Below are 24,554 nucleotides of genomic sequence, written 5' to 3' on the forward strand. Positions count from 1 at the left end.
CGTGCATAGATGTCTTCTTAGACCGATAAGGCAAAGCAAAGTACTTTTTGACACTCAACATAATAATAATAATAATAATAAAATTTTATTGTCATTCAGCTGATTACAATGTGGCGCTGATGAGGTCGACACCAGCATCGATCTGAGTATCGTCTTTGAACTAAACTAAGATTATCTTTGGGCGAAACCGCCATATTAGTTCTTTGTAAGCCTTGCTTGTGCAAAGAGGTGAATAAATGAACTATTGCAAAATGGGAATGCTATTTGGTGTAACCGACCCAAAATTCTCCCTCACTGGTGACCCCGAGTTGTAACGTCTTCTGTTTTCAGCGTTTTACTGTGTCCGCGGCCTCCGCATCAGTTATTTTCGCATGTATTACTTCGACACAGCATTCAAACAATGACTTCAGCCCAATGCCTAACACCAGATTTTGTGACCGACATGCATCATGTTGCGGGCAATGTACACATGCCAGGATTGCAACACGATGCCTCTCACATGACGATTATGCCGATTTCGCGACGTTTTCAAGCCTGCAACAATAAGTGAGGTACTGGCTCTGATCATGCGTCAAGCTTTCCACAGACTAACACGCATTTTCAAACTTTGAACTTTTTCTCACCTGTCACCCCCGGCCAGCTCCAGTCAAGCTTCCGCTTCTGTTCTTGGCACATCTCGGTGCCTCATCCGCATCAGTCTTCTGTGATGCGTCAGTCCAAACACAACCACAACGTGTTGAGCTTCTGCAACCGCAATCAACACATTACGGTGTCTCACCCACGTCGGCCTTCCACGTCGTGACGGGTCGCGCTCAACCACAACGTGTCACCTTCACGCTGCCACCCGACCAGCCGTCGTCGACACATCCCCTGGAGGCACACTCTCCTGGAATACTACAGCAACAACAGCTTGTTTCAGGCAGTGCCCCAACGAATTCAACTCAATCTGTTGTTCTGAACATTCTAGAACTTTTCCGACGCTGCCGCCGTTTAATCCCGACAGAGCAACAACCTGGTTCAAATTGTGGACAAAGTGTTCGACCATTACAAACTCAACGAGTCCACCAGGTTTCTGTGCCTCATCACCCATCTGCATGACCAGGAGGACTTGATTGCTGACCTGGTTGACGCCCATGACTCATCTACCCAGTACACTCTAGGCAAAGAGACAGTTCTACGTCGGCTTGCACGCTCAACTCAGGCAGCAATACGGCAAGTCCTCCACGTCGAGCAACTAGGCAACGACAAACCCTCCCAACTCTGGAGTCGGCTACGGGCCCTGGTCAGCGCCGATCTATTCTCTGACACAGCTCTCCTCGCCATCTGGTCAGATAAATCTCCTCACATCCGCTTTGCACTTGGCTCAAAGGCCTCCTGAACCTGTCGAGCAAAGAATGACAATTGCTGACAAGCTACACACTGCATCACTGCTCCACTACGCCAGCCACTGCCTACCCGACAAGTCTCAGGTTCAGACTGCGGCCGGATGCGGCCAGGCCCGTACTGTGCCGACTGTTCCGCTCGCCCCAGGAAGCAGTAAAGAAGCAACTGGGACATCACTGGCTCACGCCCCCTCCTGCAACCGAACCTGCTGCGGCCACTGAACTTCGGCCACCACCACTGGCAATGAACTTTCTGCAGGAAATGCAACTGCACTACCTGTACTGTTACTTCCACACATGGTTTGGTGAGGCAGCATGGAACTGCAGACCACCCTGCTACTTCCCGAACGCCAATCACAGGTAGGTTCGGGTGCCGCCTCCTGCGCACAACATGACAGGCACCCCCCAGTGCTCCATTCTGTCCGGGAACGACTGGATAATTGTGGACGGCTTTACATTAAAGACATTTCAGCAGGATACCTTCTCCTAGTGGACACAGGCGCCGATGTTTTACTGCTGCCCACGTACTTAGCATCGTCGAACATCATATTTCACTGCAAGCTGTGAATTCAACTAAACTACAATGCTCAGATTCGACCTCACACATCGTCCACTCTCCGCAAACTGCAAACTCAAGTGGACTTTTTTAGTGTGCAAAATTGATGAACCTATACTAGGCATTGACTTCTTGCAACACCACAAATTTTCACCGGACCTAGTGCGAAACACTGTGTTTCACCATCCGTCCAAGATTCACTTCCCCTGTGCTCCGTCAAGCAACACATTGGTCCGGGGTCATCTCATCCGTACGCACAAGTGCCTTGTCGAGCTCGAACACGTCGCTCGCCTACACAAGGAAAACTTTGAGCTCTCCCTCCTGCTCCACAAAACACAGCTCCAGCTCTCCGATGCAGCAAAGGAATTACAGACACTTCAGCAAGGACAAAGCAAGGTCAGTAAGTGCGCTGAATCTGCTTGCAATCCCAGCAATCGAGCTCCATCTGTTTACCTCCTGCTACCCCTCGCAACTGTGCTATCGAGACTGCCATAACGTGTACTGACAGCTACGCAGGGCCACACCCTCCTAACACAGCAGCGTTTGACACTCGGGTGGACACAAGTGTGCATGCGCGACAAGCGTCACGTGTTCCCGAACTGACAGCCCCTACCCCGCCCCTCGCGGACACAATGCAACTTTGGTTCCTGCGTGCCACCGTGCGACCGCTACTGACAACACAAACAGTGAACTCACGCCAAGTGTTTCGCCCACGACTTTGCTGCCACAGGCCGTGCCCTCTGACAATGGACTCACTAACGCTTCATGAGCTGTACCGAGCTCACCCGACCACTGTGTCACTGCTTCGGGCCGGCCGCCATCTTGTCACATTGACTCCTGGGACACTTCACTGCCTCGGCTCCCGTCGGATCTGCTGAGTGGCTCCGAACACCACGACCGTGCCTCACCTGCTCCGCCCACCACACATTGTAAACAAACCACCTCCCATGCCACCGGCAACATTTCCGTTGTCACCAATGGCACGGTTCACAAGCTTCGCCTCTTGCCAGGCCCCCCAATCTCCAGTAAACCATGTCGACTTTGCCCCGAGTGCCCCTCCGACCTTAAAAAAACAGATTTCTGAACTACTAAGCTCCGGCGTCATTGAACCCTGTGCCAGTAGTTGGTCTACACCCATACACATGACACCCGAGAACGACGGGTCGTGGTGCATGTGTGGAGACTACTGTCGACTAAACGCACAAACAATTATGGACACCTACCCCATACCCGACATTGCCGACTTCACCAGTTCCCTCGCAGGTGCGACCACGTTCTCTGGCACTAATTGCAAATGGGTCTACCACCAGATACCCATGGCACCTGAAGACATTGAGAAGACAGCAATCACCACCCTGGTCGGGTTATTTCAGTTTTGATTCATGCCCTTCGGTCTGAAAAACGCAACCCAGACCTGGCAATGCTTCATCAACGAAGTGCTATTGGAACTAAAATTCTGCTTTGCATATCTTGATGACATTCTTGTGTTCAGCTCCTCCGCCAAGGACAACGTTCAACATGTGCAAACTGTTATGAACACCTTCGCGGCACCAGACATCGAGACCAACTGGGACAAATTGCAGCTACATCAACCCACTGTCACTTTTCTTGGTTTTTGGGTCTCTGCCGACAGCATTTTACCACCCCCTGAGAAAGTACAAACAATACTAACCTAGAATGAGATTTTCACTCTGCAGCGGAGTGTGCACTGATATGAAACTTCCTGGCAGATTAAAACTGTGTGCCCGACCGAGACTCGAACTCGGGACCTTTGCCTTTCGCGGGCAAGCGCTCTACCATCTGAGCTACCGAAGCACGACTCACGCCCGGTCTCACAGCTTTACTTCTGCCAGTATCTAGTCTCCTACCTTCCAAACTTTACAGAAGCTCTCCTGCGAACTTTGCAGAACTAGCACTCCTGAAAGAAAGGATATTGCGGAGACATGGCTTAGCCACAGCCTGGGGGATGTTTCCGCTGCAGAGTGAAAATCTCATTCTGGAAACATCCCCCAGGCTGTGGCTAAGCCATGTGTCCGCAATATCCTTTCTTTCAGGAGTGCTAGTTCTGCAAGGTTCGCAGGAGAGCTTCTGTAAAGTTTGGAAGGTAGGAGACGAGATACTGGCAGAAGTAAAGCTGTGAGACTGGGCGTGAGTCGTGCTTCAGTAGCTCAGATGGTAGAGCGCTTGCCCGCGAAAGGCAAAGGTCCCGAGTTCGAGTCTCAGTCGGGCACACAGTTTTAATCTGCCAGGAAGTTTCAATACTAACCTACCCAGACATTTGTCATTCAAAGAACTCCGGCGCTTTTTGAGGATGGTTAATTATTATTGCCCACAACTATCTCGGGCTGCAGAGATTCAGGCTCCACTGATGGATGCTTTTCAAAGCGGCTGTCCATAATACTAAGTGCATCTTCAAGGGGTTTGTTTATTGAGCTACTAATTTCTTCTATGGACTGAATGCAATATTTATTAAATTCTTCAGGGGTAATGGCGATTTCCTCCTTGTGTTTAGTGTGAGCAATGGAGTTTATTACACTCCAGGCCTTTTTGCATTTATTGTTAGATTTTACAATGTTTACTATGTTTCACAGTTTCTTTGCTTCATTTATTGCCTTCCTATACTTGTATTTGGCTTTAGCATACAGTGCTTTATACAGTTCTGATTCACTGGTTTTGCACAGACTAGAATACAGCATAACAGTATTTTTCAGTTGCCCTAACTGTGGAGTATACCATTCCTTCGTTTTCCTTTTCTTGTAATTACTACTAATATTCACTGTACATTTTTTCAGAGGGATGTTAGTTTCAAATATATTTAAAAATATGGAGAAAAACTTGGTGATAACAATATCAGCTGAACAGTGTTGAAGCCTAATAAAATGTGTGTCCCAACTGGAGGGGTTATTATCAGGTATTCCTAGATAAAAACAATAGATAAAAAACAGTGTTAAATATGCCATATGGCTACTCCAAATACAAATGAATGCCAATGGTATTAAAAGCAACTCCTAGTATGTTCAGAAATTAATGAACTCTATATTAACAGAGTTACAAGGAGAAAAGGCCATTATACATTTAGAGGATGTAATAGTATTTGGATCAGCTTTTGAAGAACACAACAGCTTATTGGAAGAAGTGTTCAGATGCCTTTGTTGCCATAATCTAAAACTAGGAGTGGACAAATGTGAATTTTTAAGGAAAAAAGTTACCTTTTTAGATCATTCATTGACAGCAGAGTATTGTAGTCTGATCCAAAGAAAGTGAAAGCATTACATGAATACCCTCAACCAAAGCCTATCACCCAATTAAAATCTTTCATAGGCTTAACAGCATACTACTGGAAATTTATCAGTAACTTCAGCAAACTGCTAAGCTGCTATGTGAATTATTGAAGAACAGAGTGCCTTACAGCTGGTATATTGAGCAGGGAAAATGCATTTCACTTATTAAAAGAGAAACCGTTAAACCTTCAATCCTACAATACCCAGATTTTTAAAAAGAGTCCATAGTCATGACAGATGCTAGTTCGAGCCCCACTGTCAAGGTATGATAGGCACAGACTTAGCAGTGGCTTATGCACCTAGAACTTTGAGTAAAGGCAAACAGAGGGGACTGACGACCATAGATATTAAGTCCCATAGTGCTCAGAGCCATTTGAACCATTTTTTGAAAGGCGAACAGTCATATAGAACAACTGAATGAGAGATGTTAGCTATATGTTGGGTGATAAAATATTATACAATAATGAATGTGCAAATAACTGAATTTATGTTCAGGTATACAGGAAGCGGCTAGTTCTGGGGACACTAAGGCAATGCATGGTGGTATGAAGAAACAAACTGGTGCAGCTGTCAGAAAAATGGCTCTTCTGAAGTTGATGAAAGCAAGAAAATGGAAGGCTGTGTTGAACAGTACCTTGAGCTGTATGCAGCTGATAATGAGGTTAGCAAGGATTCACGTGACATCATTAAACAAATGCCAGTTATGGAAGAATTAGATGCAATGCCTACTAGGAAAGAACTCAATAGAGCACTAGATTCCCATGCTAATGGAAAGACTCCAAGAGGAGGAATCCCTGCAGATGTTATTAAGCATAATGAGTCTGTCCTTCTCAAGCACCTATAGTCACTTCTCACAACCAGATGGGAAATAGGTTATGTCCCACTGAATATGCGTAAACAGAAAGGGGACAGAAGTGATTGCAACAATTACCAAGACATTTCAGTGCCAAGTGTACCTAGGAAGACATATGCAAGAGTCAGCCTAATGTAATTACAAATCCTAGCTTCCAGTATCTACAGAGAATCACAATGCGGCTTCGGATCTGGCTGATCAACTGTGGATATGATGATATTTCTATGACAACTGCAAGAGAAGTGCTATGAGCAGCAGAGGTCACTTTATATTGCTTCTATTGATTTTATTAAACTATCTGATTTGGTGAACAGAAATGGGTTCTTCAGGTTGCTGCAGAAGAGTGGATGCCCACATAAACCACAACAAATAACTGTCTCTCTCCATGAGAAAATGCAAGAAACAGTCTGCTTCCACAGTAAAACATTCAAGCTCTCCCTGTTAATAATGATGTAAAGCAGGGGTGTGTGTTAACTCCTACTCTATACAACTCCCTTCTGCTGAGCTTTGCCTTTGAAGACTGTGAGGAGGGAGTGTATTTATGTACTAGGTCTGATGGAAATCTTTTCAGCATTGCCAGCCTCAAGGAAAGACCAAAGAAAATAAAGTTGTTATTCATGATTTGTTATATGCAGTTAAACAAGCAAACAAGGAAGAGCTGCAGTATCTAATTAACAAATTATCACTAGGATGTCAAAAATTTACTCTTACCATCAGCCTCAGAAGATTAAGATCATGGCACAGGGCACCACCAACCTTCCACCTATCAGCATTGATGGCAGTTCTCCACAAGTAGTTGATGACTCTACTTGCTTGATATCTACAATATGTAGCAACTTGTCTATGGAAACTGAAGTTATTAACAGAATTGCAAAAGCATCATCTGTCAAGGCTGGACTGGAAAACAGGGTATGTAACAATGGACTGTTCACAATAAAAATGAACTTACATGTATACAACTCATGTGTTACCAGCACACTTCTCTGTAGCTGTGAGACATGGACAATTCTTACTAAGTATAAGTCAGAACTGAACAGCTATAATCTCTGCTGGCTCTGGAGCATCCTTCAGATCTCTTGGAGGGATAGAGTACCCAACACCAATGTCTCACAAGCACAACTAGTATTCTTGCGTTACTGAACCACCAGTGTCTAAGGAGGCTGGAACATGTCAGGCACATGAATCCTTAGCAGATACCGAAAACAAAATAAATAAAAAATGCTGTATTGATTACTGTATCGATGGTGTTAGGCCAGTAGGAAGGCCACACCTTCACTTCAAGGATTTCTGCAGAAGAGATCTGACCAAGGACAGTATTAATCCAAGTAGCTGGGAAAGTACTGCTGATGACCATGTGAGGTAGCAGCTAACTGTGAAAAATGTGGTCAAGCTTGCAGGGGATGAACACACACAAGAACAAATCAGGTAGAGGACAAGACAGAAAGAGAGATTGGCTTCAAATATGCACAGATCATAAACCATAACCAGTAACATATCTGACCATTCATCAGGATTTATGAAGTATCATCTAAAACTAAAGGAATACAATTACCAGATCTTGTATAAGAGTGGGAAACGAAATCAAGTGGCCGATACTCTGTCAGGGATACAGGACATTTGTACAGTCAAAATGATAAACACAGAAGAGAAGGACACAATCAAGGCACCTGAGAATGGTGACCTTCAGCCATTAATGACGAACATGGGTAACAGCTCTTCTGGTAATCTAGTTAGGTTGGATGACATGAGTGAAACAAGTCTGTTTATCAGAGAGGAGATAGTGACATGATGAGATACAGCTGTGTGTAACTCAGCAGTAATCTCGACTAAACTGGATACTGAGGACAAATTAGCAATATTAAAACTTTACAATAATTCACCAATAGAGGGGAATCAAGAGATATTACATGTAGGAAGGTATGAAAGCTGACATTGCAGATTACATACACTGTAGTGAAAGTTGTCAGAAAAATAAGCTGTGAGAACCCACATAAACATGCCCTGAGCAAGAATCACCACACCACAACATGTTTTTGAGAGATGTGTTATAGATACTGTTGGCCTATTGAGTCAGTTACAACAAGGCAATAAATACTTTTTAACTTTCCAAGATGCATAATGAAATTTGTTGTTACTGAACCTATTGAGAAGACTGATGTGGATACAGCAGCAAGGTTATTCATAGAAAAGATAGTATTAAAATTTGAAATACCCCAAATATTGGTAAGTGATGTGTGGAGTAACTTTGTTAGTGACACAATGAATAGGCACAAAGGAACTGAAGATGTTAGCTGCCAGTGGGTATTGATTAATACCAATGGGGCAAGTTGAGAATTTGTGCAGGAACAGAACTCATATCTGGGTCTCCACTTACTAGGCAGTTGTGCTGACCACTATGCCATCCAAACACAGTAGTCATCACGTCCACACAGACTACACTGACACACCTTGCCTCTCAGAACCAAATTCTCAACTTATGCCACACATTACTGATGTCATGCCCCTGCTCATTGGCCCCATTACTTGTGGCACCTCACCAGTTTCTGTAAGAGTTTGGACTTGGTGTGCATCTGCACTGAAGAGATCATTGGTCGTCATTGTCATAATTATGTATATGTAGCATCTGTCTTTCAGACAAGTAAGCAGGAGACTTTGGTTCAAATCCAGCTCCAACACAAATTTTCAGATGGGCCCATTGGTATAAACCAATGCCCACTGGCAGCTAAAGTTTTCATTTCCTTTGTGTCTTGATTCATAGTGGCTGCAGGATCAGATTTTTGTCTGTTCTTTTGGACATGTCTGAAAGAACAGACACAACATGTATTCAAATTAATGCATGTTGATAAAATTCAGAATACAGTGTACTCTACTCAGATGACTGGATCACTTGAAAGAAATCACTGTGACATTATGTAAATCATGCACAGGAGATTGGGATACCTGGATCCCATATGCTGTATTCATATACAACATAACTACTCATTGTTTGACAGGATATACTCCCAATGAATTATTATTTGGGAGACAATGCAATGTTCCCAGCAGTTTTCAAATAGATCCTGCAGAAGTTTTAAACAGTTATGATGATTATGTTACAGAGATGAAACAACCAATGCACTGTTTACATCAAAGAGCCAGAGAAAATAATTTATGATGTATAGAAAAGAGCAAAGAACAGTATGACAAAACACAGAGTCCCAAACATTAAACCAGAGGACAAGGTATTATTGGATGACAAAAGTGAACATCAAAGACATTTGAAAAAATTAGATAGCCAATGGCATGGAGCCTGTAAAGTCATAGAAGTCAAAGGACCTAATGTCCCAGTGCATGGGACCTTAAATGTCTTTTATTAACCCTTGAGCAGGTGCACAATTTTTCATAACATGAGTGGGCACGCAGCGCACTTTGTACACATGAATAGGATAGCTTCATTTATGTTGCCAAAGTGAGTCATGTATGATTAAAATCATAGCTCAATCTTAGTTTATTTAAACAACAAGAAAATAAACTTACATAATATGAGCTACACCACTGTATTATTAAACAATAATGAAATAAATAGAGAGTAGAGAATTGTATGGGTGGGAGTAAGATGTAAATATTATACATTTGTCCCAAGTTGGTCAACTGATCAGCACAAGTAATATTGACAGCATGATTGTTTGCCTAAATACAGGCTACTAAAATGATTAATTCATTTTCAGAGCTCTATATTTCCCAACATCTACAAATGTGACTGATGCACAGACAGAACTGTAAATCCACCAAGTTCATATTTTGCACTCTACAAATGTCACACAACACACATCCAAACAGTAGTCAAGTTAGTTCCATACCTCATATAACAACATCCTGTCAGTGGTCAAAGCAGCAGCAGATACATTCTCTGAACTGTTCTAGTGTTCTTCACAGTGGGGATAGATAATCATGGTCCTCAATGTACCCCCAAAGGGTCATTCCATATCAAATCACCCAATAAAAAATAAATTTTACACCCACCTCCTTAGATTTTCATGAAATTTGGCTCAAATGGTTCTAATACCATCCTGACAACACCTGCAATTTTTTTTGCTGTATCTCTTACAGTTTTTTTTAATAAATTTTTAAAGTTTTTATGTTTTGTGTTTTCTGAACCTTTGGAAATGGTCAGTTTAATTTGTATTCAAAACTTTAAATTTGCTTATCTTAAAAACTCTTTTAGATAACATCATGAATTTTTGCAGCAAGTTTATTTATTATTCATATTTGAAGATAAAAATGATGCTATTAAAATATATTAATATTTTCTATGAAAAAAAAAATATATATGTATTTTTTTCTTTTTTTTTTTTTTTTTTAAGGGATGTTTTGTTTTATAAGAATTGCAATATCTCGAGTCTCAGACCTGATAGAATGCTCAAATTTGTTTTAATTTACTCTTAAACATATAGGCTACTTGATAAAACAAAAATAATGATGGCTTTTTAACATGTTTATTAATTGTAGTAGATTACCTTAGAATTATGTACAAAGATAGTTTACTTACGACACTTATGTATAACCCAACTGATTGCTTGAAACATTGAATTTTTTGAGTAATTTTGTCTTTTTAATAAACATTAATGCTGATTCAAACTGTTTTTCCACTTCATCCAAGAGCTTTCAGTTCTTTTGATACAGTCTTTTTTGAAGTAATACATTCTCCCAGTGCCGCTTGATTGAGGTGCGTCTACTACACAGACTATGTGCTCCAAAGGCACTATGCAGGAATCTTCTCTTTCAGGCCAATAAAATGATGCAGCGGGTCCTGAAGGATAAAGAAATATAATTTCTGCATCTTCTTCATCATTGAATATTGTTTTTACCAGTCCAAAGTACCAGTTACCATCATAATTTGCAGCCACATAGCAATTTATGGATGGTTCAACACGAACCCAATCAGAAGAAGAATGGAAAGAAAAGACTAAGGAGGATTTTACACTATCTGTAGTCCTTCTAATTTCAAGGTTGTTTGTTGGAAGTGGTTTGAAGTTATGAAAACTTCTAGTTCCAGGAATGGTTCGAGTTGCTGAAAAACGTTTTTCTAGTTTTAACCATAGCAAATCAGCTTCTTTTTTGTCAATAAAGTGAAAATGAATGTTTTCAATATTTTTTTCACAAAACTTATACACATCGATTGCTGTCATTATTTGTTCTTTGTCTGAAAGCTGTAGACTGGCTTTCCTTAAAATTCTTTTAATAGTTCCTCCTAGGCCATCACAAATTGACTTCCCATGACTTGTTGCAAAAAAAGAGTGTTGGGCCTTCAAATTAAAGTCTCTCAAGTGTTCAGTCAAATTTTTAAAACTGTTTCTGTTTTTGTACTGCCCAGCACAACCATCTGTAAAGTAGTGAACTGAGTCAATGTCAGTATGATGTAATGACAGCCACTTTGTAATTTCTTTTTGTATAAAGTTAACAAAACCAGTGTCATGTTCTTGGTCATCACTAATAAAACAGTGGTTGGAAACAAAAACATTGTTTTCCTCATTTCTTAGAAAAACTCCAACTGGGTGTAGAGTACAACCACCTATATTCCAGTGGTAACTTTGGATCTCATTTTGTATAACAAAGCAATAATTTTCACTGAAATCCATCACAATAATTGCTGTTTTGGGTGGTGGGTCTTCTTTCAATCTTTTAAAGGCTGCTGATTGGGATTTTGCTATAAACGATTGTGGGGTGAGCTTTTCCAATGACCTAACCAATAAAGAAATGTAGTCTTCAACACTGATGGACTGTTTGATCATTTCTGCCCTGTCTGTGTTAACCCACTGACTGATTACAATTTCTTCTTCTAAATCATAATCTTCACTTAGTTTTTCAGTTAAGCACTCTGTTAGCACAGTATTTGCAGGACAGCTGTTGCAATGATGTAGCATGCAGTTTTGGTTTTCTGTGTTGCACACAAGCATCTTAATTAGGTCTTTATAAGATTCTTCAATTTTCACAGCATCCAGTAATAGTTTAACATTCTGGTGGATACTGCATACACATACAGTGTGTGTGCCTGCAGCACCAGCAAGTATACACCATTTAGGTCTCAAGAAACAAAATTTTGAAAATCCTACTTCTACCTCGGGATTCTCCCATTTGAAAGAATAATAGAGTTCTCTCAAGTTACACAAAATGAGTCTTTTTTGCATGTACACATTTTTTTGAACACTTACTTTGTCTTTTGTTCCAGGTAGCACTCTGGAACTTTCATCCTTTTCATAAAAATCTGTTACAAGTCTTACTGTATTTTCAGAAAGAGTTTTACCTTTTTTTGGACCAGGAGTTTCCAAAATACCCTTTTCAGATTTTACCTTTCTAGCTTGTCACACCATGTACTCACTTACATTAAATTCTTTCATCACTTTATTTCGAGTCCAAGAATCTGGAGCCAAGGTCAGAATCTGGATTTTTCTAGACCTCCCAACAGATGAAATCTTCTCTTTCATAAGAGAAATCATTACATCAAAATCCTTTGCTTTCTCAACTACACTTTTATCTTCTTCGTCATCATCAGAACTTGGTGCTCCATATTTTAATGCTTTTGAAACTGCCTTTTTTGCAGTCTTTTCAATACTGCTAACCTTCCTTTTAAAATAAGACCCTTTTCTTTGTTCTGACAAGCCATGAAGCTTTATCGGTGTTAAACCTAAATAATCAAGAGCAATGTTTCTTTGTACGAGGGATTCATTTCTGGATTCCAATGATTCTAATTCAACCATGACTTCATCATCTGTTTCACTTTCATTGACTTCAACTCTTAATTTTTCCTCAAAAAAGTTACGGCATGTTGAGCAAAGCTTTTGTCCAGGTTTTATGCTAGTATTTTTTGTCAGTAATTGTTTAGAAAGATCCAAGCCTACACTTCTCAACGATTTTTTGATGGGCTTTTTGTTTTTTTAGTGGGTCTACACATGTTGTTTGATACTTTTCAAAAACATTTAAAAAGTAGTAGCTGTGGTGTGAACATATATTCTTAAATTCACACAGATTAATTCCAGATCGTAAGTGGATCAAATCTTTTTCTTCCTCACTCAATTCTGATACCGGTTGTAACTTTTTTGAAGGTGTGTAGGTTGTTTGGAAACAGTCAGATTTTTTAAATAACCCTACACTACAGGTTTGAATATCTGACATACTGATTTCACTTTTGGTCTGATTACTGTTCTGGTTACTTTTATAGGATATTGGAAAAGAATCTCTGTAAACTATGCAACCTTACTTACTGAGTGTTCGAATAAACTTAATAAAATACTATCCAAGCACTATTTAACACTGTAATAATTTTTTACTTCAAAACACAGGAGTAACAATACAAAATCCAAGTATACATTGTTACTCCAAGAAGACAAAAACTTATTTTCGGTGTCTAAGTCACTTGGCATTTTTTATTTTTAAAATATAATTAATATTATTTTAAAAATTAGATAACTATTAAACAGGTTAAAAAGCCAACATAATTTTTCTTTCATTTAATAGCCTATACAATTAAGAGTATTTTAAAACAAATTTGAGCTTTCTATCAGGTCTGAGACTCTAGATATTGCAGTTTTTGTAAAACTAAACATCCGTTAGCTAAAAAAATAAAATAAAAAACTTATAAATTTTTTTTAATTTGGAAGAATTTAATATATCTTTATGGTAATTTTTTTTAACATTTAGATATAATATACACACTTATTCCAAAATTTCATACTGATATCTTGAGTATTCTTTAATATACAAATTTTTTTAGTTGTGAGGACACGTTTAAGTTACAATTTCTGACTGCTGAAACAAAGCCAAATCTAAAAACTTTAAAAATTTATATAAAAAATACTATAAGAGATAGAGCAAAAAAATTTTACAAGTGCTTTCAGGATGATAAAAGAAGTAATTGTACTAAGTTTCATCAAAATCTGACATGGTTGGTGTCAAGGCCTGGGTGACTTGACATGGAATGACCTTTGAAGGGCAAAGTCACAAGGTATCATGTTAGGGGCCAAGAGAACAGAGTCACATCATCTCTACCACTACACCAAATACAGTGATGCATGTGTTCATCATTTAGGTAGAGACAAAAATTGATGCTCTAGTGAGGCAGTGCCCTACTGTATTGAAATATGCAATTCTCATCATCAGCAGTCAGTTGTTGGAAACAACAGAACTGCAACATATCAAGGTAAGAGGTGCCCATCATAGTATTCTGACAGAAGAAAGTTGGTCCATGCAGCTTCACCTGTGACACAGCATAGAAAACAGTAATCTTTGACAAATCTTGTTCATGCACCACAATTTCATGAAGGTTCTAAGTGGCCCATACTTTCACGTTGTTGTAATTAACCTTTACAGATAAATTAAATGTTACTTCCTTAGCTGAATATCAGCTTGGAGGTGAAATGTTCATCCTCAAGTGCTTCCAGCATTGTGATCCAAAGTTAAAGGTGCTGGCCATAATATTCCATTTTTAATTGTCACATGAGTTCCAAGCAGTATGGTTTTAAATATAAGTGCCATTATAAGATCTTCCACAGAGTGTGCTGTGGTAATACAAGCATGTGGTTTGCATGAACAGTTGACTTTTTTTGGACTGTGTATGAACCTTTCCCTCACCTTCTCCATGGTTGCACTTGGAACCCTTGATCAGTTTGTACTTTTCAGTTTATAGAGGCAACCAGTGTCCTTAAATTGTCAATACCAACACAGAATGCTCGCAAGTGTATTGATGTTGTTAATAAGGAGACACACGATATGTAGTAATTTTTTTCTTTATGTTAGGCACTTCTCCTACTACCAAATCTATTTATCAAGAATCAGCAACATTAATGGGCATGGGTCCCTTTGAAGTAAAATATTCCGGAGGTAAACTAGGTTCCCATTCGGATCTCCGGGCGGAACCTACTTCGGAGAGATTCAGGCCGAAAGGAACTTTCAGGTTGGGAACATGGAACGTTACAAGTTTGAACAGGCCAGGAACATTCCAGACATTATTAGACGAGTTAGATAGATACGATGTAGACATTACAGCTATTCAAGAAACTCGGTGGCAGGGGGAGGGTAGCATAAAGAGGGGTAACTATACATTTTTCTATGGAGGTTCGGAAGCTCACAGTTTCGGAACAGGTTTCACAGTACAGGGAAAAGTGGTTCACGCAATCAGAGATATAAGGTTCATTAGTGACTGACTATCAGTTACAGTGTTGTCCGGCAGGTGTAATAGACTAGTAGTAATTAATGTACACGCACCAACTGAGGACACTGAAGAGGTTGTTAAAGATGGCTTTTATGAAGAACTAGATCAACTATGGGATGAGTTTTCCTCATATGATACAAAATTAATCATAGGTGATTTTAATGCGAAGATAGGGAAGGAGGAAGCATTTCGGCCTACAATTGGGAAAGAAAGTTTTCATAACATTTCGAATGATAATGGCACAAGGGTGGTTAATTTTGCTGTTTCAAAAGACATGATTGTTCAGAGTACATATTTCAAAAGGAAGGACATTCATAAAGCAACCTGGGTCTCTCCGGATGACACACCCAAAACCAAATTGATCATGTTCTTGTAGATCGGAGATGGCACACTAGTATAGAAAATGTTAGGACTTTCAGGGGAGCAGACTGCGATTCTGATCATTTTCTTGTAGCTGCCAAAGTTCACCAATGGCTATCTACTGCAACATCAAGATGTCACAATGCAGAACTTGTTAGGTTCGACACTGACAAGCTAAATGATGAAAACTTTAGAAGAAGGTACACGATAGAAATTTCGAATAGATTTGATGCTCTCAGGACACACAAAGATCAAGACAAGGATGTAAATAAACAGTGGATCACTATGAGGAATAATATCAAACAGGCAGTGAAGGTCACAATAGGTACAATTAAGAAGAACAGGAGGAAACCGTGGTTTGATGAGGAATGCAAGAAATTGGTAGAGGAAAGAAGAAAAGCACGATTAGATTGGGATAGAATGGGAGACAGAAAACAAGAGGAGTTCTTGAACTTGAGAAGGGAAGTTGGTCATAGGCTATGAGCAAAGAAGAGGGATTATTTGAACAATAAAATTACAAAAATGGAAACAAACAGTAAAACAAAAAATATTAGGGAACTTTATCTAGACATAAATTGGTATAGGAATGGCTTCAAGGCTAGGACAAATGCACTTTGAGGGGATGCTGGGGGAATACTGACAGACCCCAGTGCTATATTAAGTAAATGGAAGGCGTATTTTGAGCACCTATTAAATGTAAACCAGGAAGCAGGAAATGAGCAGGCGTACAAAATACATACAGCAGAACCCCAGATACCTGAGCCAACGTTAAAGGAAGTAAGACGTGCAATCAACAAATTGAAAGACCATAAAGCACCAGGATCAGATTGCATAACTGCAGAATTAGTTAAAAATTGGGGACATAAATTGGTGGAAGTAGTTCACAAAGTGATAACTAAAGTATGGAACTCAGAGATGATACCTGAAGAGTGGCAGAAGTCGATTCTGATCCCAATTTTTAAGAAAGGTGACAAAATGGATTGTAGTAATTATAGAGGGATACCACTATTACCAGTATGTTCCAAAATTTTCTCGAATATTCTACTAAGCAGACTTATACCATATGCAGATGAAATTGTGGGGGATTACCAAGCCAGCTTTTGGAGGAACAGATCAACTATAGACCAAATATTCACCCTGCATCAAATTTTGGAAAAGAAATGGGAATACAATAAACCTGTTCATAATCTTTTCATAGATTTTACAAAAGCATATGATTCAGTATTGCAGTCAAAATTTTACAGAATTCTTTTGGAACTTGGAATACTAAAGAAGTATGTTAAACTTATAGAAGCGAGTTTGAAAAACACAAAAGGTAGAGAACTCATGGGGAAATTGGAGTCAGAAGAATTTGTAATAAAGAATGGTCTTAAGCAGGGAGATGCCCTGTCTCCACTGCTTTTTAATTTAGTCCTAGAATATATTGTACGAATGGCAGCAGATAATTCAGAGGGTGTGGAGTTAAATGGAAATATTAAGATATTAGTGTATGCAGATGATCTAAACATCATTAGCAATAGGAAAGAATCTGTAACAGCAAATGCAAATGCATTAATCAAGGCTAGTGAAGATGTAGGTCTAAGGATAAGTGAAGACAAAACTAAATACCTGGTTACTACCAGAATGCCAACAACAGTAGATCAGGAAATGTTAAGAGTTGGAGACATGTAGTTTGAAAAAGTGAACACATTTAAGTATGTAGGCATGGACATCACTTCAAGAAATGAGATTGAATCCAGATGAAGAAGAGATTACGGGTGGGAAATGCGTGCTACTTCTCACTGAATAGATTACTTTCATCACGGATATTGTCTAGGAATTTAAAGATTAGAATATACAAAACTATTATTCTACCAGTTATGCTGTATGGGTGTGAGACTTGGTCTCTCACTGTACAAAATGAAAAGCAATTTCGAGTATTTGAAAACAAAATTTTGCGGAAAATTTTTGGAGCAAAAAGGGATGACATTAGCGGAGAGTGGAGAAAACTGCATAACCAAGAGGTTCACGAACTCTATTCAATCCCTGGCATAATCAATATTATTAAATCATGTAGGCTGCAATGGGCGGGTCACATAGCTCGAATGGATGAGGGCAGGGCAGTGCGCAGAGTACTGGTAGGGCATCTAGAAGGAAAACATCCTGTTGGGAGACCGAGGCGTAGATGGGAGGACAATGTGAAGGCTGCTTTGAGGAGCCTAGGTATTGAAGGTGAATGGAAGGAAATAGCCCAAGACAGGGACAGATGGCGAAAATATGTTGCTGCGGTAATGGACTCTCGAGTCCGGTATGACCAATGAGTAAGTAAGTAAGTAAGTAAGTATGTTAGGCACTTAAAACACTTGAAGTCAAGATCACACATGAGATCTCCTTTATTTTGACTGATCAGTAATTTGGCTAACAAACAGCCATCTTCAGAACTAAGATATAAAATAGGTTTTTTCTCTTGTTGGCAACATACAACCACTTACAGAACTGCATATAATGTTGCAGCAGGTTTCAAGAATACATATGCAAATAAATTACAGAATACTTACATTAAACAGTCTTAATTAGTATTGGTGACATTACAGCTTCATTAAAATCTATCTCAGGACAACATCCATACATTACATTATTAAAAACAACTTTTCATCATTTGTGGCCAATGTAATTGAACAATGCTCTTAAGACTGAAAATATATATTAATGTAGAGAAGAGGCATTGAAAATAAAACAATATTTGCATAAAGAACTATCCACTAAAATGACTAAATGTAAAAGATATCTTACCAAAGGTGTTATTCTGTTACAACTTGCCAATTGATGCAATCAGTATTTACATCATTACATGGCAGAGATCATCAGATGCTGTGACGTGACACACGTGAGTAGTATGATGGATGAAGTCCATTACAAAGTACAAGAAACACAACGTTCAGTGTATTCATAGTATACTCATCTGTTGATGAGAATTGTGGCCTCTTCTCTATATTAATGTATATTTTGATATGAATATAATAGGGGGAAACATTCCACATGGGAAAAATATATCTAAAAACAAAGATGTTGTGACTTACCAAACGAAAGCGCTGGCAGTTGATAGACACACAAGCAAACACAAACATACACACAAAATTCAAGCTTTCGCAACCAACGGTTGCTTCATCAGGAAAGAGGGAAGGAGAGGGAAAGACGAAAGGATGTGGGTTTTACGGGAGAGGGTAAGGAGTCATTCCAATCCCGGGAGCAGAAAGACTTACCTTAGGGGGAAAAAAGGACAGGTATACACTCGCACACACACACATATCCATCCGCACATACACAGACACAAGCAGACATTAAAAATACACTCGCGCACACACACATATCCATCCGCACATACACAGACACAAGCAGACATTAAAAATGTCTGCTTGTATCTGTGTATGTGTGGATGGATATGTGTGTGCGCGCGAGTGTATACCTGTCCTTTTTTCCCCATAAGGTAAGTCTTTCCTCTCCCGGGATTGGAATGACTCCTTACCCTCTCCCTTAAAACCCACATCTTTTCGTCTTTCCCTCTCCTTCCCTGTTTCCTGATGAAGCAACCGTTGGTTGCAAAAGCTTTAATTTTGTGTGTATGTTTGTGTTTGTTTGTGTGTCTATCAACCTGCCAGCCCTTTCGTTTGGTAAGTCACATCTTCTTTTTTTTTAATGTATATTTTCAGTTTTATGATATTGTTCAATTACACTGGCCACTAGCAATGAAAAGCTGTTTTTAATTATGTTATGAATGGATATTGTCATTTTAGGAAAGATTTTAATATTGTGTGAAGTTGTAATGGCACTAACAATAATCAAGAATTCTTTATGTTGTGTATTCTGTAACTAATTTTGTATATACTCATGAATTCTGCTACAATATTATGTGCAGTTCTGTAAGCCATTGTATGTTGCTGACATGAGAAAAATCTGTTTTATGTATTAGATCTGAAGATGGCCAAATTGATAGCCTAAATTAATAATAAATCCAAATAAAAAAGAGTTAATGTATGATTTTGACTCCAAGTGTTTTCAATCCCTAAAATAAATAAACAACACAATGTTCTGTTTACTTCAAAGTTCTTTTCCACAATTCCTTTAGAATGCATGCTGCTCTGTTGTAACAGATAAAAATCTCACAAACTGATATTCAAACACACAAGAAGTCTTTTGTTGTTTTCTCACAAGTTTTCCAAGGCACTGCACTTGTAGTGCCATCCAATAGTCACAACACAAACTTGGTCTGTTTTCAGTTCTAACCACGCATCAGTCATATTTTAAAATGTAATACATTGGAAAATACAGAATTTTAAAAACAAATGAATCATTTATAATAGCCCTGTATTGTGCTTGTTGGACATGGGCATGTAGCTGTACAGTCTCATCAATATAATTTGAGTTTGACACTGATTGTGTTAAATCTACTCATTTACTCTCCAACCCAGCTAGCACAGGAATTTCACCAGAAGTGACAGTAAACTACTTCTGCCATTCCCCCCACCCCCCTCGCCATTTTTACATTCATATGTACTCTCACTAACATTGTAGCCTTCCACACCAAGTAGATTATTCTTCATATGGTGTCAACTACGCAGCATTTAGCTGCCATATTGCAAATGTGAGCCTCATCTAAATTGAACTGCCAACTCTGTGGTTGGCAATTAGGGTATCCTCCTCTTTTGCTGTTTAGTCACAAATAGGCACAAGAAAAAGACTGTCACATATAAAGCTGTTGGACGTTAAGGCCTTTGTCAGGAATAGATGTAGACACACACACACACTCATATGCATGCACAAACACAACTCACACACATGACTGTAGTCTCAGGCCTATCTGCAACTCAGCATCTCTGCTATATGGTGAGTAGCAACTTCCTTTTTCATAATATTGTTACAACCCATCCTGTATATTCCATTGTTTCATTTTTGTCTTTTGATGTTTAAATTTCTTGATATTTTTTCACCACACTCAAGCATCTGATAATCCTCCTATATAATACTATAGTATATCTGTTTTGAACTTTGTACTGGACAAAATGCCCAAGAGGATGAAGAGGTGTATCAAATAATAAAGTCATACTTACAGGTTCAATATCTTCCAAATCAACATTTGCTGCTTCAGACTGCTGGCCAGATCTTCGATTACGATTTCGTGGCTTCTGCCTCATGCCATTCATGTTATTTTGATTCATGTTGTTTCTGTTATTGTTGTATCCATCATTATTGGCAGTGCATCTACCAATGCCATGCGAACCATAGCCTAGACAAAATAAAAGCAAAAGGTTTTTAAAAAATATGTATATAAACTGCTGAGAAATATATCAGGAACATAAACTGTCAAATATTTCTGTGATTTTAATCAGAGAAGAGAAAATAAAAGACATTTTATTGGAAATCACATATACTCTGACAGCTGCTTTATCTGCGATTGAACCTATGAGATCATCGGGCATCTTGATCTCTCAGGTTTGCTTGGTGTGCATAAAAATCGGAACAGTATTTGGCTGAATACCTAAAAGCACACCATTAATCATATTTACTACCCCCACAAGGAAGGTAACTTCGAAAAATCATGGGTAACTGAAGGAATTCTGCATTTTACCGATGAAAGCATCAGCAGGTCTTTCCTGAAAGTATTTCTATGGAGTGTAGCCATGTATGGAAATGAAATATGGACAATAAACACTTAAGACAATAAGATAATAGAAGCTTTTGAAATGTGGTGCAACAGAAGGATGCTGAAAGTTAGATGGGTGGATCACATAACTAATTACTAAGTAGGTACTGACCAGAACTGGGGAGAAAAGGAATTTGTGGCACAACTTCACTAGAAAATCAGTTGGTAGGCCATGTTCTGAGACATCAAGGGATCACCAATTTAGTATTGGAGGGAAGTGTGGAGGGTAAAACTCATAGAGGGAGACCAAGAGATAAATATACTAAGCAGATTCAGAAGGATGTAAGTTGCAGTAGTTACTAGGAGGTGAAGAAAGTGGCACAGGATAGAGTAGAGCAGAGAGCTGCATCAAACCACTCTTTGGACTGAAAACCATAACAGCAACAACATCAGTAAAAGTACAAAAATGTTCAGGGAAATTCAGAATACAGAAATACAAGTCACTTAGGAATGAAATAAATAGGAAGTGCAGGGAAGCTAAGATGAAATGGCTGAATGAAAAATGTGAAGAAATAAAAAAAGACACGATTGTCAGAATGGCTGCCATAGCGTACAGAAAAGTCAAAACAGCATATGGTGAAATTGAAAGCAAGGGTGGTAACATTAAGACTGCAATGGGAATTCCACTGTTAAATGTAGAGCAGAGAGTGGGTAGGTGGAAAGAGTGCATTGAAGACCTTTATGAGTGAGAGGACTTGTCTGATGATGTGATAGATGATGAAACAGGAGTCCATATAGAAGAGATAGAGGGTCCAGTGGATTAAAAGGGCACAAGTGGTACATAACATTCCATCAGGATTTCTAAACTTTTGAGAGAAGTGGCAATGAAATGACTGTTCACATTGGTGTGTAGAATGTATGAGTCTGGTGTTGTACCATCTGAAAACATCATCCACACAATTCCAAAGACTGCAAGAATTAGTGCACAGCCAGCTTAACAACTCATGTATCCAAGTTGCTGACAAGAATAATATACAGAAGAATGGAGGAAGAAACTTGATGATAAGTTAGATTATAATAAGTTTGGCCTTAAGAAAGGTAAAGACACCAGAGAGGCTATGCTGACATTGCAGCTGATAATGGACACAAGACTAAAGAAAAACAAGACACATTCACAGTATTTGTTGACTTAGAAAAACATTTGACAATGTCAAGTGGTACAAAGTATTAGAAATTCTGAGAAAAATAAGTGTAAGATATAGGGAAAGACAAATAATATGGAATATGCACAACAGCCAAGAGGGAACAATAGGGCTGGAAGACCAAGAACCAACTGCTTGGATTAAAAAGGGTGTAAGACAGGGATGTAGTCTTTCTCCCCCACCATTCAATCTATACAATGAAGAAGTAGTGATTGAAGTAAAAGAAAGATTCAAGAGTGGGATTGAAATTTGGGGTGGAAGAATATCAATGATAAGATTCATTGACGACATTGGTATCCTCACAGAAAGGAACAAGGATCATGGGATCTCTCAATTGAATGGTCCAATGAGTAAAAGATGTGTATTGAGAGTAAACTGTATAAGGACTAAAGTAATAAGAAGTAGTAGAAATGAGAACAGATTAATATCAGAATTGGCGATCATGAAGTAGATGATGTTAAAGAATTCTGTTACCTAGGAAGCAAAATAACCCATGATGTATGGTACAAGGAGGACATAAAAAACAGACTAGCTATAACAAAAAAGGGCATTCTTGGCCAAGTGAACTCTACTAGTATTAAGCACAGGCCTTACTTTGAGGAAAAAATTTCTGAGAATGTATGTTTGAGCACAGTTGGTGAAACATGGTCTATGGGTAAACCTGAAGAGAAGGGAATCAAAACATATGAGATGTGTGCAACAAAATAATGCTGACAATTAGGTGGAGTGATTAGATAAGGGATGAAGAGATCCTCCATAGAATTGCTGAGGAAAAGAATGACACTGATAAGAAGGGACAGGATGATAGGACACTTCTTAAGACATTAAGGAATAACCTCTATGGGAACAGGATACAATTATTAGTCGAATGCAATAACTATCCCCATTAAATTCCACCTAGAGATATATTTTGTAGTTAGTGATAAATGTGTACAAAGCTTGAGATACAGAACAGAACTAAAACCTAACATGGAGGCTTGGCAGAGCATTAAGAGTCCAAAGATGGTGTCAATCATGGTTGATATGACCTATCGACACCACACAGACCCCCCCTCCCCCCCTCCGCCTCATCCCCAACCCCCACCCCCGGCAGTACGGAGTACCACCTGTGAGTGGAGGTCATGTGGGCCTTGATGTCAGTAGTAGTCATGCGAGATGGCAGGCGCACGCCAGGATTTCCATCTCGGTCGAGATGGAGTGCAGAGGCGGAGTGCTCAGTGGCAAGTTCACTTCGTAGTGTCAACCAGAGGGCGCGGACGATGCATCGGCCGGCCCGAGAGCAGGCATGTGGAATGGCCTGCAGTGTGGTGCAGGCGTGCCCACCCGAAATGCAGATCGAGCTACCCGAGGAGATGAACACATGAATTTCTGATGGGTCGCACTTGCGCGGGAGGGACAGGCTATGCACTACACTGACATTTAACTGCCCTTTGATGAGAGAGGCCATGGTCATCGAAGGTGACAATCAACACATCATCCATATGGTGTGGTGGCATGTTGCAGCACAGGTTGAATGCGGGTGAGCGAATCTCTGCAATCGGTGAAGTGACGGCAAAACCATATGGGGCGGATGGCGACATGCCTGGAAAACCTGCGAATGGCGACTACAAATCATGGGTTGGAGAAAACAGCACCATGGGATGGGACAAAGTATTTTCAGTCTCGCTGGTAGAAAAGTCATCAGAAGGGTCCAACTGAGACAGCAGAGGGGCATCGGAGTGCACGAAAGCAGGTTTGAGCCTGTGCAATGAAACAGTTTGAGGACAATCTTCAACTATAATGTTGAAAATTGTCTTGCCCCACCAGAGTACTTTAAAGGGGCCGAGGTAGAGTGTTTGCTGGGTTTTCTAATGGTATCATCCATGAGCATAACGTGGGAGAAAGTGTCGAGTGCAATTGGCACATAAGTGTCCAGTGGGGAATGGCTGACAGGCGAGTGTAGCTGTGCACGTTTGAAGTGAGTGCGCAGGTGAATAATGAAATCTAGGGAGGGGAGAAAATCCTCAGGTGCTTGAGGAAGGATAAGTTTCCCTGGTAAGACTGGGTCCTCCCCGAAAACGAATTCAGAGATGGTCCCCTGTAAGTCTGGTTTAATGGTCGAATGGAGACCGAG

At 39.7% G+C, this 24,554-nt stretch overlaps 1 protein-coding gene across 1 annotated transcript in view; it reads right to left on the minus strand.

The window, feature by feature from the left end:
* The window catches only part of LOC126100883 (odorant-binding protein 59a), a 211,219-nt gene that overhangs the window by 77,207 nt on the left and 109,458 nt on the right, over positions 1-24,554 (minus strand). Inside the window, exon 4 of the mRNA XM_049911551.1 lies at positions 20,707-20,882. Within this exon, the coding sequence (XP_049767508.1) occupies positions 20,707-20,882 (176 nt within the window). The remainder of the gene's footprint in view (positions 1-20,706; positions 20,883-24,554) is intronic.

Source organism: Schistocerca cancellata, chromosome 9, assembly GCF_023864275.1.
Source record: "Schistocerca cancellata isolate TAMUIC-IGC-003103 chromosome 9, iqSchCanc2.1, whole genome shotgun sequence".
NCBI classification, from domain to species: domain Eukaryota; kingdom Metazoa; phylum Arthropoda; class Insecta; order Orthoptera; family Acrididae; genus Schistocerca; species Schistocerca cancellata.